The sequence below is a fragment of the Myotis nattereri genome (genome assembly GCF_964212035.1).
Source record: "Myotis nattereri genome assembly, chromosome: 4".
Classification (NCBI taxonomy): Eukaryota; Metazoa; Chordata; class Mammalia; order Chiroptera; family Vespertilionidae; genus Myotis; species Myotis nattereri.
Window position 1 is genome coordinate 13370612 of NC_138079.1, and position 13402 is coordinate 13384013.

Genomic DNA, 13402 nt, shown 5'->3' on the forward strand with positions numbered 1-13402 from the left:
CCCCACCACAATGAATTAATCAGCCCAAAATGTCAATAGTGTGGCTCTGGAGAAACTCTTACTAAGAATCACATTTATCACACCTGCTACTTAAAACGTGCCGGTAAAGTCTGTATTTATATCGGGATCTTCTGAAAGTATAAATTTATATTTGCAGTGAATATAAAGACAAATTAAGACAAACAAAAATAGCTCAGACACTGGAATAGCCCACCCAGTTCTATTTTGATTTGTGAACTAAAACTGCACACTGATGATTAATTAACGTGGTGACAGCCTCATTTATGTAGCATTTTGACAGCATTTACTCACACTTCATCGGCATTTTTTAAATGCCGTTTGGTACAATTAGCAATTGTTAAAAAGCTAACTTGTAGGAATATAGGATTATTCATATCTCAGGTAGTTTTAACATTTCTTTGTCTTGTGAAAGTTGATTTCATGATATAAAACTAGAAGTTTGAGAGTAATGTGGTATGCAAACGTTTATACACTCATCTCTGTTGTGTCCCCCCCCCCGCCCCCCCCCCCCGCCCCCAACACCTGTGGTTTGAGTAACTTAAAACAATCAATTTCTAGTCATGGCTAATCAAGAGTCAAGTGTAGTTCTAGGCTGGGCTTAGAGGCCCTGTCTTGGAAATGTTGGATTCATACAAGAAGACCAAGGTGTACTTCAGAGTGAAAGCATTAACATAGCTCGCTGCTGTTGTCAGTCATTGCTTAGTCCTTCGGGCTTCTTTATTGTCTAAGGTGCTTAATCTGTGTGAATACAACAAACCTTGCTATCGATCTCACTGCTCCCCAGCGCGGACTGGATGACGTAGAGCAGGGCATCTGTGAGCCCCTCACATTCCCGCATCCTCCTGCGGGCCTCCTCGCCGGCGGAACTCACATTCCTGCAAAGCAAAAGGACCTGTTAGCAGCCTTCAGGGTGATCACCAAAAGAATACTCTTCCACACAGGCCTCCTCTCCTAGTTTCAAAGAAAACGCTTTGCTTGCCTTTTCAGAATGTTTATCAAAAATGAAGTTTTATTGAGTAGGGATGGCTTCAACCACCTCTACTAACTCAGCAAATCCATCCTAAAACTGGGGAAGTCACAGATAGCTGTAATGCAACTAGGGAAATGGAGAACACAGAATTCAAACATGTGATCCGCGAGCGTCCCGTGACCACTGAGGATGGGAGACTTTCGGAAAGTCTTCAAAGTTTCCTTCCTTACCATCGATGAAGGAATCAGAGCTCTTTGATTCAAAGGACTCTTGTTCTTTAAGAAGTGTGAAACATTTTTCAAAGACAGAGCTTCCAACTTACTAAAATACTTTTGAGAGCTAATTTTACCTGCCTCAAAAATATACCTACATTGGTCCAGCCAGAGTAAATTAGAAATTTATTCTAAGAACATAGCGAGGGGTTTCTGTGAAAATTTAGCCATGGGGGTGCCCATGGCCCCCTAAAGAGGCAGGAATTAACCAAACTCCTTCTTGGACTGGCACATGCTGGGTTAGAGCCAACAGAAGGAGCCTTCTGTAATGCAATGCACAGGTGGGAAGAAGAGAGATATAAAAACCATGAGGCAATCCTAGTCACCAGGCCTATAAAAAGCAGGAGATAACCCTAGTCAAAGATGCACATTTGGGATGCTTTTTCATACTCCACCACCTGAAAGTATGTTCTTGGTCTCCTAACCATGGAGAGGATTGGGTTCCAGTTAAGAATTTTTGCAGCGACTGACTTACCAACAACACAGCCTGTGGGAGGGATGCTGAGGAGGTGGGTTTATAGAAAGAGGTTCAAAGGGACTGAAAGATTTTAGAAGCTGTGGGAAGAGAGAGAATGATCTGGGCTGAGCAATGGCTCTCAAAAGTTGGCTGGTATCAGAAGCCCCTGGAGAGTGTTCATGTAGATTGTTGGACCCCACCCCGAGGTCTCTGGTGGAGTCGATCTGAAGATACTTTCTCGATTTTTTGAAAAAATCGAGAAAGTGTCTTCAGTTGCATATTTGGGGATATTGGTGCTGATAATTTCTACTGCTCTAGCTCTAATCTAGGGGGAGAGTTTGTTGGGGAGGATATTGATTTTTGCTGACAGCCCCAGGTAGCTACCTGGCAGTTCCCAAGAATCTGTGGCCTGGGACAGAGCCCGCAAAAGTTGAATAGGGTACATCTTCACACCCACACTGTAATTGACACACACATTCTCATTTCATTTTCACAACATACTTCATTGTGACACTTCATTCTATTTTACATACAAGAAAACTTTGGCTCAAAGCAGTTATCAAAAGCCACATGGGTGGCAAGTGGAGAAGCTGAAAGAAACCCAGGGCTTGATGCGCAATATAGATGGGCTATGCTTTTCAGGAATTGAAATAAAATAAAATAGGCCTAATGCTAAAATGCTACTGAACATAAATGTTTTCTTTGATATCTAAAAAGTTCTGTGGAACATGTATTAAATAGGATCTACCAGCATTTTAATGTAATACTGGGAAAGGTTATTCAATTCAAATTAGTATTTTTGGCATTTGCTGATCTTAAAATATAAACAAAATTCCTCGGTTCCTTAGATAATACAACTGGACAGGTATTGACAGCGTTTTTATGTAAAGTGTTATGGATTCTGCTTTGGGGTGGCAAATCGTCCTTTCTGACAAGATCCCTTGGAAAAGGAAGAACTAACTTCCTATGAGGGAAAAAGTGGTGAGAGGCATACTGGAATTACTCTAAACCAGAAGCATGGGCTTTGTAAAGAGATCACTTTTAGACCATTCCTCCACGAAGAGATTTTCATCAGGTCAAGCTTTGAGGCCTTTACAGTGGTAGGTTTGTTCAAAAATTCCAATCAGACCTCTTTGGCCATAAGAATGCTGTGGCAATGTGTAATTGTGTTTGAAATCTTGCCTCTTTGTCCCTAAGGAGGTCGTGTCTTCAAAGACAGAATTATGGAATTTAGACTTTAGAGAACCTTAGGACAGCTCATGTACACCCTGGTCTGAAATCCTCTATACTCTTCCTATACCCATGAACACCGCTTTCCTTTCAATAAGTTCACCATGGGGACAGTGAATGCGTCCTGATTCACAAATAAATTTTATAATGTTCAGCCTATCTTTTACTGGTAATCAATGAATGGGCAGGGCCAACCAATGAACCAATGAGAAAGATGAGGAATTAATGACTTTGTCAACATTATAAGTTGCCAATATTAATCTAAGCATTTTTCTTTATTCTAGTTTTTGTTTGATTCCAGTCTAGTCTAGTCGTCTCCAAAATTAAAAAAAAGTTATTAACTGGCTACTATATTAAAGCATTAAAGGTATTGGAAAATGAGAAAGATTTATAAGTTAGGGTCCCTACAGGGGAAATGACTGGGGTGGACACACACACACACACCCCTCTGATACAGCAGGTAGGATGGAGTTACCACAGTGTCTGCAGGCAGGATGAGGATCAATATAAATTTTTAAACAGAGTGAAGTATGCATATGCCTCTTTTTCAATGGGTTGCAGTGTCCTACAAGCCTTTGGGGATGGGTTTCTACTCTTAATCACCTATTCCAGAATGAGTGAAATGTATGGTGAGTACCTTTGGTTTTTCATTGTGGAATAGAGGCGGGCTTTCTTCTTCTCCCCTTTCCCCCAAACACAAGATCTACCATGCTATGCATGCTTCACTGTTTAAAATTTCTACAAAGCCAATAACATCGTGTGCTGGTCACTGTGCAGTTATTGTAATTTTGGTCCTACGTGTTTGACAATGAGCCAATGTCTAACTTAAAGAGTTCCATCCTCCCCTTGTACATTAACCACCTTACCCCTGTCTTGAGGAGGTGGTTTCCATGTCTAGCTAGAAACTGGCGCAGCAAAATTCTGTGCATTAATATAACATTAAAACAAATACTTGTAGGTTATTTATAAAGACTGCAATGAGGCTGTAATATCTATTCCTTATGAATAATCTTTATAATCTGTATTAAAATGTCAGTAGACATGTCATTTGGAAATTTCTGCTTAAAGTAGATTCTATATACATTTTTTTAAAGGAAAGAGGTGTTGCTTTTTAAAAAAAATACATTTTTATTGATTTCAGAGAAGAATGGAGAGGGAGAGAGAGATGGAAACATCAATGATGAGGGAGAGTCATTGATTGGCTGCTTCCTGCATGCCCCATACCGGGGATCATGCCCGCAGCCTGAGCATGTGGACCTAACTGGGAATTGAACTGTGACCTTCAGAGGTCGATGCTCTACCACTGAGCCATGCCAGCTGGAAAATTCTATATACTTTTAATCTAACCAATAAAAAGTAAAACATTTCCTTTACATTTTACCATCAGCAAGGAAACAGAGACCTCAGTCCTACGTGAAGGAACCAGATTCTCCCAAGAGCCAATTAGTAAGGAGCACAGCCTGCTGACACCTCCATTTTAAACTGGTGAGACCGGTGTCTGATTTGGAACTGACAGAAACTGTAGCACAATACATTTGTCATGTTCTAAGTCACTAAGTCTGTGGTAATTTGTCACAGTAGCAAAAGGAAACAAATACAAAGCTTGTTTTACTCAAGGGTAAGTGGATTTTTTTCAACACCGTCCCTAAATGTTTCATAAGCCACTGCTTTCCTGGAAACTACTTAGCTACAGTGTGCTCATGCAAGGTTTTAGAAGATATTTCTAGATGATCAAATAATTGTATTAACTTGATCAGGACCAAACTGGCACATATATAAGAAAATTAAAATTTTTCCTAGAGGCATGTGTGAAGAGGAGGCGGGTGGCTTACGAAGCATCTTCCCTCAACTATGCAAAGAACACTGATGTGACGTGGTGATGCACTTGGCTTTATTTTGGCCCCTTGCTAGTCTGATGAAGCCGTGTGAGTGCCTCCAAATGGGTGGCCATCACCTTGGTCTGGATTGCTCTCCTGTCTGGTTGACATCTTGCACTCCTGCCAGTCCTCTTTCAAGCAGAAGAGGCCCCTGAAAAGCTCAGTCTTCACAGCTTCCAGTGAACAGAAAGTGCGGGGGTTGGGATTATATAATGTGGGAAGTGAGGGCGCGGGATTCAAGGGAGAGGAATGAGGCAGTTTCCTAGCTCTGCTGGAGTGAAGTCTGTATTATGGCCTCATGACTTTAAGTGACTTTCTGAAACACCACCCATAAGGACCCCGTCCTGTGACCAGTAGTAAGATTAGCCACACCTCTGGAAACATTTATTGGGTACAAATAATGAAAGGCTGAATTTACTTGAAAAGCTCTCGACTTCTCTCTTGACATTTGTGTTTTTTAAATCTTTAATTTTTAAAAAAGAATAGTTTAGGGGAGGCCGGGGGAATGTCAAGGGGGGAAAAAAAGGAGACATATGTAATACTCTTTGTAATACTTTAAGCATTAAAACAAAATAATAAAAAAAGAATAGTTTATTTATTTTTACAGAGAGAGGAAAGGAGAAGAGAGAAACATCAATCTGTGAGTGTAACATCAATCGGCTGCCTACTACACGCCCCTACTGGAGATGGAGCCCACAACCTGGGCATGTGCCCTGATCTAGAATCTAACCGGCAACCTTGCGGTGCATGGGACAGCACCCAACCAACTGAGCCACACCAGCCAGGGCTCAACATTTGTTTTTTTAAAAACTGGTCCTTCATTACAGCCAATGCAGAAAAATTTCCCCTTCTTCTCTTTTCAAGATTAGCAGTCTTCTGTTTGAATTCTTGCTGTGCAACTCACTGTCTTTTCCCAAGGAAGGTAATTTCTTTATAAATCAGGACAGTGATGGCTTGGTAATTACTTTGCTGAGCTGCAGGGACAGAATGCCTCAGTGGCCTAAAGACCAGCTACCTCGTTGGGCCGGAAGCGAACACTGCTGCACGCTGCCCTCCTCTCGGAGGAGCTCCTACGCCAGCCTGCCCACACTGGGGAATGTGAGCCAGCAGAGAGACCATTAGCTCCTCTGCCGCTGATTAGGCAACACTGGCCCCGTGAAGCTCTGCACAGACCGTGCCTTCTGGAGTCAGCTCTGCATCAGGGCGCATTGTACCAGAGGAGCCCAGAGCGCACCAGAATACCTGTGTGAAAACACACCCTATCGCTTTCAAGTACTGCCTAGGGTTTTAGCTACACGATTCCAATTAAAATTGATGGACGCCACCGAGTTAACTGCTCTAGGAAATGTCTGCTGAACGTTTCCCATTAGGCCAAATTACAAGGAAATCACAGGGAAGAAAAGGGTGAGTGCTGTGTGCCTAACACCGTTAACTGAACTTAATTGTGCTGGGGGCTCTTTGTGCTCCGTGACCATCCACAGTTGCTGTTTCCTAACTTGTGTTCGGGGAGTGAGCTGCACTCACCGTGCCTCGAGTTACCAGACCGTATCTCAGGCTTAGAGCATTGCCATCTGGCCCAACCCCCTGGCTGCTCTCCACCTGCCCCGTGTCCCATCAACGTCTAAAACATTTCACTACAGCACATCTGGAGTGGGCTCTTCTTTCCACTGTGCTGACTGGGAATCCAGTGCATCTCATGCTGAAAGTGGCCACATCCCACCTTGCACCTCTGCTCAGCAGGGGGGGCTTCCCCTCAAGCCTCCCCACTGTCGCAAGCGCTCCCCTAGAACAAATCCATTCACTGCCCATGGCCCTATTACAAATGCAACAGCAGCAAAAAGAAAATGTTATAGGTCAAAATGCCATTTAAGTTAAAAAAAATGAATAAAAATGAGTGTTTTCTCTCTTCCTGGCTACACCGAATTATTTATCAACCAGACATAAGTCAGTGTACATATAAAATACATATAATAAATTAATAGGCTAGAAAACTCTGCAAAACAGAAGCACAATATTCGCTTCACCAAGCAGGCAGCTTCCAGGAAAACAAGCATTGTGGCTGAATAAAAAAGGAGCGACACTGAGGCCATCCACTTCCTTGTGTTTCCAGTCCTCTGTCTCCTAAGAAGTAGGAGAACAAAGCTGACTAATCAAGGGATTGTAGGTAATTGCCTACTTGTCTTTTAAATGTCAGATTGTGGGTTTGAAGAATTTCAAGATTTGGCCTTATGTTCTGGATTATTAATAGCTATTATTCAAACAACCCTTCCAACTCTTACTTCAATTCATCGCCTAATTCCCCACATGCAGTCATGTAATCTTTCAATGTTTTTACTTGCATGAACTTTTTTTTTTAAAATATATTTTATTGATTTTTTACAGAGAGGAAGGGAGAGAGATAGAGAGAGTTAGAAACAGCGATGAGAGAGAAACATCGATCAGCTGCCTCCTGCACATCTCCTACTGGGGATGTGCCCGCAACCCAGGTACATGCCCTTGACCGGAATGGAACCTGGGACCTTTCAGTCCGCAGGCCGACGCTCCATCCACTGAGCCAAACCGGTTTCGGCTACTTGCATGAACTTTTAACAAATCATATTCAAAGACTTATTGAAGCTGGGAATCAGTTTGACTGTTAAAAACTCACTTATCCAGGTGATAAATATCCTCAGGGTCAATTTCTTGTTTTCATGATTGCTTTGATCACTTACTGATACCTTACTAGACACCAATAAGAACAATCAAGAAAGTGTCTTCAGAGGAAAGAACTGCCTCAGCTCTTGTGTCCTATCACTCTCTTCTTCTACCCCAGGATACTCTGTGCAATTCCCCAGGTCTTCCCAGATGGTTTTACTCTGGGTAGTCACTGTCATACTGATGCCATCAACATTTCTCTATGTTGCCTGCTCGTGACCCTGCCCAGCATGGAACGGTTAAGTGACCCAACAGGTAGCCACCAGGTAGGGAAGAAAGAAGAGAAAACCCCTGTCACTCTGCTGTTCCTGATCAGCCACCTGTCTATTCCTCTTTGCCCCCGACTCCCCACCCCCTGTCTTCTTACATTTCTTCCTTGGAAAAAAGTCTCCTTACATTTGTGGGAAAATGCTAATAAAAATAGTCCCTGGATCTAAACAGTTTAAGCTTCATGTCCAAATGGGAAGGAAGTGATTAACAATAAAAACCACATTTCTTTTAATCTCTTCATTTACCCATCTCTCCTAATTGTTATCTGATAAATTTAGACGTGTGGATGACTCACTTGGTAGTCTTTTTCCGGGCTATAGAAAATCCAGACTTCAGTTGATTTGGCTAGTGATTATTGTGTGGTTCTGGCTAGGTGAAATAGATGAACAAAGCCAATCTTTGTTTGGTCAAAGATCAATTAAAACTGTGAGGGCATCTGTAGGCTACCTTCTTCTCATCTTGTTTTACAATGGAAATATGTAGGGTAGGGGTGCTGGGGAGGTGGGAAGAAGGAGGAGAAACCATAAGGATACAAATATACTTTGTATAAGAAAAAAACATTTACAGAAAACTCAGTAAAACTAAGATCTCTTGGCCTTTTTCACTTTTTTTTTTCTGAAAGGGAGAAAGTATAATTTAATCTTAATTATTAAGATATGTTTTTAGATTTTCGGGAAAATTCTGATTTATTAAAAGAAAGCAGGAATTGGCTTCTGTAAGAAGTACTAATGTGATCTTCATCACAATTTTGCCATAATTTTTGGAAAAGTTGATATCCAATCCTACTGATCTTTCATGTCTTTCCATTACCACAGAGACCCTAATTCATATTAGGGATGAGTTTTTTAAGAGTCGTTGCCTTTTAAAATCTCAGCTGCTATAGCACTTAGCAGATTCCCTGTCTCCCCCCATTACTATCAGGACTGGACTTTTTCTTCTTCACATGGTAGGGAGAATTTGAAAGAGGTCTTCACAAGATTCCTGCCCCCTGGTGGTTCAACAGAATGCTAACCTAGGCACTGTTGTGAAGGGGCTTTGCAGATGGAATTGAGGTTACCAACCAACTGGCCTTAAGATAGGGAGATGATCCTGGGTTACCCTGCTGGGCCCAATGTCATCATATAAACCCCTCATGGTGAAGAGGAAGGGAGAAGAGTCAGTCTGAGAGACATGGCTGTAGAGGAAGAGCCTGGCATTGCTGCTTTTGAGGAAGGTGGCCAGGAACCAGAGCACGTGGCAGCCTCTGGAGTGGAGGGCAGCTCCCCGCCAGCAGCCAGCAAGGAAACGAAGCCCTCAGTCTACAAATGCTGGGAACAGAATTTGGCCAACGACCTGAACGAGCCAGGAAGCAGATTCTTCCCAGAGGTCCCTGAAAAGAAAGAGTCCATCAGCAGACACCTTGATTTTAGACATAATGAGGCTTCAAGAGGAGGAACCAGCCCAGTCCCCTGGACTTCTGACCTACACAATTCTGAGTTACGAATTTTGAGTTGTTCGAGCCCAATAGGTAATTTATTATAGCAGCACTGGAAGATGACTACATTTACATGTCCTCATAAGACAGAAAAAAACTATCATAATATTTTCCATAAAAGTATTTTATGAAATACTGCTAAAATATTTCAAAACTTTTAGATAAACTTTCTGCATCTTCAAGTGGAGGTATTTTAGATGCTCTTAATGATGAGATGACGTCATTAGAATATTCAGATGCCTCCTGTTGCAGGAATGGTAACCTGGATGAGGTTCTCACCAATCCTAGGTAACCTAAAGGTGACTTTTCTTGGTTTACTGCTACCAGATGGTTGGCACTCAACATGTGTGGAGGATAATGGCACCACAGGGTGGACAATTTCCTCTTACTGCTTTACCTGTGAAGGGGCAATGCTTCAAAAATCCAAGAACTGCAATGCTGCATAGAAAGGTCACAGAACAAAGACACTTTGAGGAGCCACAGAGCTTCATTAAAATCAGGTCACAAGTTGTCCACAAAGAGCTTCCTTTCATTGTTTCTCCTGTCACACTAAGTAAGTGCTGAAATCAAAGGGATTCTCACCTGCTATGGTATGTGTGTCACAGTCTTGAGGTTGAGCCAGGGTTAGGGTTTTATTTAAAAACTGTTCACTGAACCAGCTCAGTGGCCACCCTGAGAATAACTGGAAAGGAAAAGAGAAGACATGTGCCCTCCGTCACTGGCCCAGGGCACACATGCCATCCTGGCTTCTCTGCTCTTTGTAAATGATAATGGTTCATGAAATTCTGCCACAAACTACAGCAAATCTCGTGGCAAGAATTTCCAGGCACCAATGCACCAGAAAAATAAGCCAGAAAATAGAATTGAGATGGAAAAAATTTTTCTAACTCTCGTCTTAATACAATTGCTCTTAATATCAATCCCTTTATATGTGCTAATATACAAAGGTTTTGGAGATTTGTTAATCAGAAAAAGAAAGAATGAGTATAGAAAGGAGTGGAATACTTCCACTTTTGTACAAAAGAGAAGCAGGAAGAGGATCCTTATATATCATACAAATAGACCAGTTATCAGAGCAGTAGATCAAGGGATCAATTAGTCCAATATTTCCCTAAAATTCTCCAAGAAACACCATATTTTAATCACAAATACTCACCATTACAGCATGTGCTAAAAATCACATGTGTAGTGTCAGTTCATTCTATTGGCAAATCTTAGAGCAAGTCCCTCTTTTTTGCCACATGGACACAGCTGAAGGATAGTGTGCCCATGATTGACACTCTCCCATCAGAACTGGCCACTCATAGGGCAGAGAGGTGGGTGGGCTGTGGGTTACAGCAGTTATGAGCCAGCCAGCCACAGCCTCACTCCTGCTTTCCATCCGATCTGCATCAGAGGGGGTGGGTGGAGACACTTACCTCTACATCAGTGTTGGTTAGCTTTTCCTTGTTTGGTTTTAATCACAAATTTCCATTACCACAGAGATTTTAACTCATACTGGGGATGAATAAAATAGAAAGAATGAGAGTGAGCAAGAGAAGTAAATAGGAGGAAATGACCATTTTTTAAAAACAAGCAAAGAAAAAAAGAAAAAGAGAGAAAACTAAAATGGGGAAAAGGAAAAGCAGTGCTAACTGGAACCTGCTTCAGGGGTTTCCCTAAAGGTATTTTCTTGTGCACAAAACAGGTTGATTAACTTGTCCTATAAATATGTTGTCCTTCATCCTTGACTCCTGTCTCTCCTGCACACCTACATCCAAGTTAGCACATCCAGTCGGCTCCAACGTCAAAGCATCTCCTTCCACACTCCTCCTCCATGGTCCCGGCCAGGTACACAACCACCACCTTCTCCTGTCTCTTAATGGGTCTCTTGGCTTCTGCCCTCATTCCCTCCACCTCCCAGGAAAGCTCTGTGATTCTTCTAAAATGTACATCAGGACAAGAGTCCAAGACCTCCCATTTCTCTCAGTCAGTATCAAGGTCCTGTCCATGGCACATGCCTAGGACCCTTCTTTCCTTTTCACTTGGCCAATCCTACTTATCGTTCATGTCTTTTTCACTAGAAGGCTTTCCTGTTCCCCTAAGCAGGTTAAGTCCATTTTGTCTTGCTCATTTAAGGTTCCCTTTCATAACTTTCACCCCACTTGTAATACCTGTTTACTTTCCGCCAGGATTCCACACTCAGGTCACAGAGCATCAGGCTGCTTTGGGGAGAGACCGGGGGATGCACAGTTGGCCTATAAGAAGGCAAGTTGCGGGGATGATGGGCAGCCATGCAAGATGACAAAGTGAGGACAAACTCCAATTAAGTTAGGAGAAACCAGGCAGGCACCCTGCCGGCTGAATCTATGCCAGGAGCCCAGGCTGGCTGCAGGCAGCCCTCAATGGTCCCGCATATCCATCCAGGGCCAGTTTTGGTCTGTGACTAAATATGCAAGGCTGCTTGTAATTAATTGATTTCTTTGCTTGTCACATAGATAATAACTGGCTAGAATGGAAAGTAAACAACAGGACTAAGCAACACCAATGCTAATGAACTCTAGCATCAGAAAGGAAAATTGAAAGCTAGCAACCAAATAGCTTCCTACCGCCTTCTCCTTCTCTAGCCCTATTCCATTGAAAGTTCAGGGACAGACCAGATGACATTCTTATCTCAAGCATGACCAAGAAATTTCAAGCAAGAGACTATGTAGTTGAAGGCAATGGGGACTCATGGAGAGAAATATATGAACAATGAAAATGTACCGGGAATACCGCCACACCCCTACTTTGGCAGGTACTGGCATTCATTTGTAGAGAACGAAAGTATTTTATACTCCAAAGGATAATCTAGGAGAGTAGAAAAGCTTGGGTGTCAAATTTCAACTTTGCTATTATCTGTCTGGCCTTCAGCAACACATTTAACCTCTCCGATCCTCAGTTTCTCTATCTGTAAAGTGGGCTAATGTTTTGGAAACATGAGATGAGACAAAATCTGTGAAGTACACGGGAACCAGATATATAGTCACACCTCACTCTTTCCCTCTTGACATCTGCTCACCTGGGCATATACAGGGTTGGGCAAAAGTCAGTTTACAGTTGTGAGTACACAAAACAGAGTTTATTCATGTATTATTATTTTACTGTTGTTATAATTATTGTATTAACTATAAACCTATTTTTGCCCACCCCTGTATGCCTGAGCAAAGGACAGAGGGACCTATTTTAACAAAAAGAAAATGAGAACAATACATGTAAAGAACCTATGCAGTACACAGAAAACTATTATATTAATTCAATCAATTGGGGAGGTGAACCTATTTTCTTGGCTTCTTTTTTCCATGGAACTCTCCAGAACTTTCCCTCCCCATCTTGCATGCTTTTGCCCTGTATTTGTCTGCTAGGGCTGCCGTAAGAGTACTATAGACTGCGGGGCTTGAACAACAGAAATGCATTCTCTCAGTTTTGAAGGGCAGAAGTCCAAGACCAAGGTGTCAGCAGGGCTGGTTCCTTCTTAGGCTGTGAGGAAGAGTCTGTTCCATACTTTCTTGTGCTTTTGGTGGTTTTGGGGCCATCTCTGGCATTTCTTGGCTTGTAGAAGCAACACCCATCTTTGTCTTTACTTTCATGTGGTGTTCTCCCAGTGTGTATCTGTGTCCAAATTTCCCCTTCTCATGGGGGCATCAGTCATCTTGGATTATAGTCACCTTAATGACATCATGAAAGCTAAGTACATCAGCAGTGACCCTATTTCCACACAGGTCACATTCTAATGTACTGGGGGTTTGAAATTCAATATATGAATTTGAGGGAGCATATAATTTTAAATAGTAGTACCCCCAACAGGGAGAAAGAACTGTCTGACTGGCAGGGGAGAAAGCTCTGCCATTCGCTGGTGATTTCATCTGTTGGAGCTAATCCATCAACAGGTCTCCCTGGGACTGTCGGGGGTGGGGGCGGGGGTATGATGTAGGGTGGGTTGTCAGCTCTACAGATCCCAACTTTTCCATGGGGCAGTCCCAAGGTCTACCATACACTGGCAAGACAGTGCAATGAGCTGGTCCTTAGCCTGCCTTTTGGCTGCAGACATGAAGCCATGATCTCCACTTGGTGTTGTCAGTGGTAAAAAGACTATTTGGTTTTCATCCACCCATCAGT

General features: G+C 42.4%; 1 protein-coding gene across 3 annotated transcripts in view; it reads right to left on the reverse strand.

Annotated features, from left to right (window-relative positions):
• CTNND2 (catenin delta 2) overlaps positions 1–13402 on the reverse strand; it is a 784675-nt gene that overhangs the window by 117160 nt on the left and 654113 nt on the right. For all 3 annotated transcript variants that reach the window (XM_081089970.1, XM_081089969.1, XM_081089968.1), the window contains one exon: positions 779–896. In XM_081089970.1, the coding sequence (XP_080946096.1) occupies positions 779–896 (118 nt within the window). The remainder of the gene's footprint in view (positions 1–778; positions 897–13402) is intronic.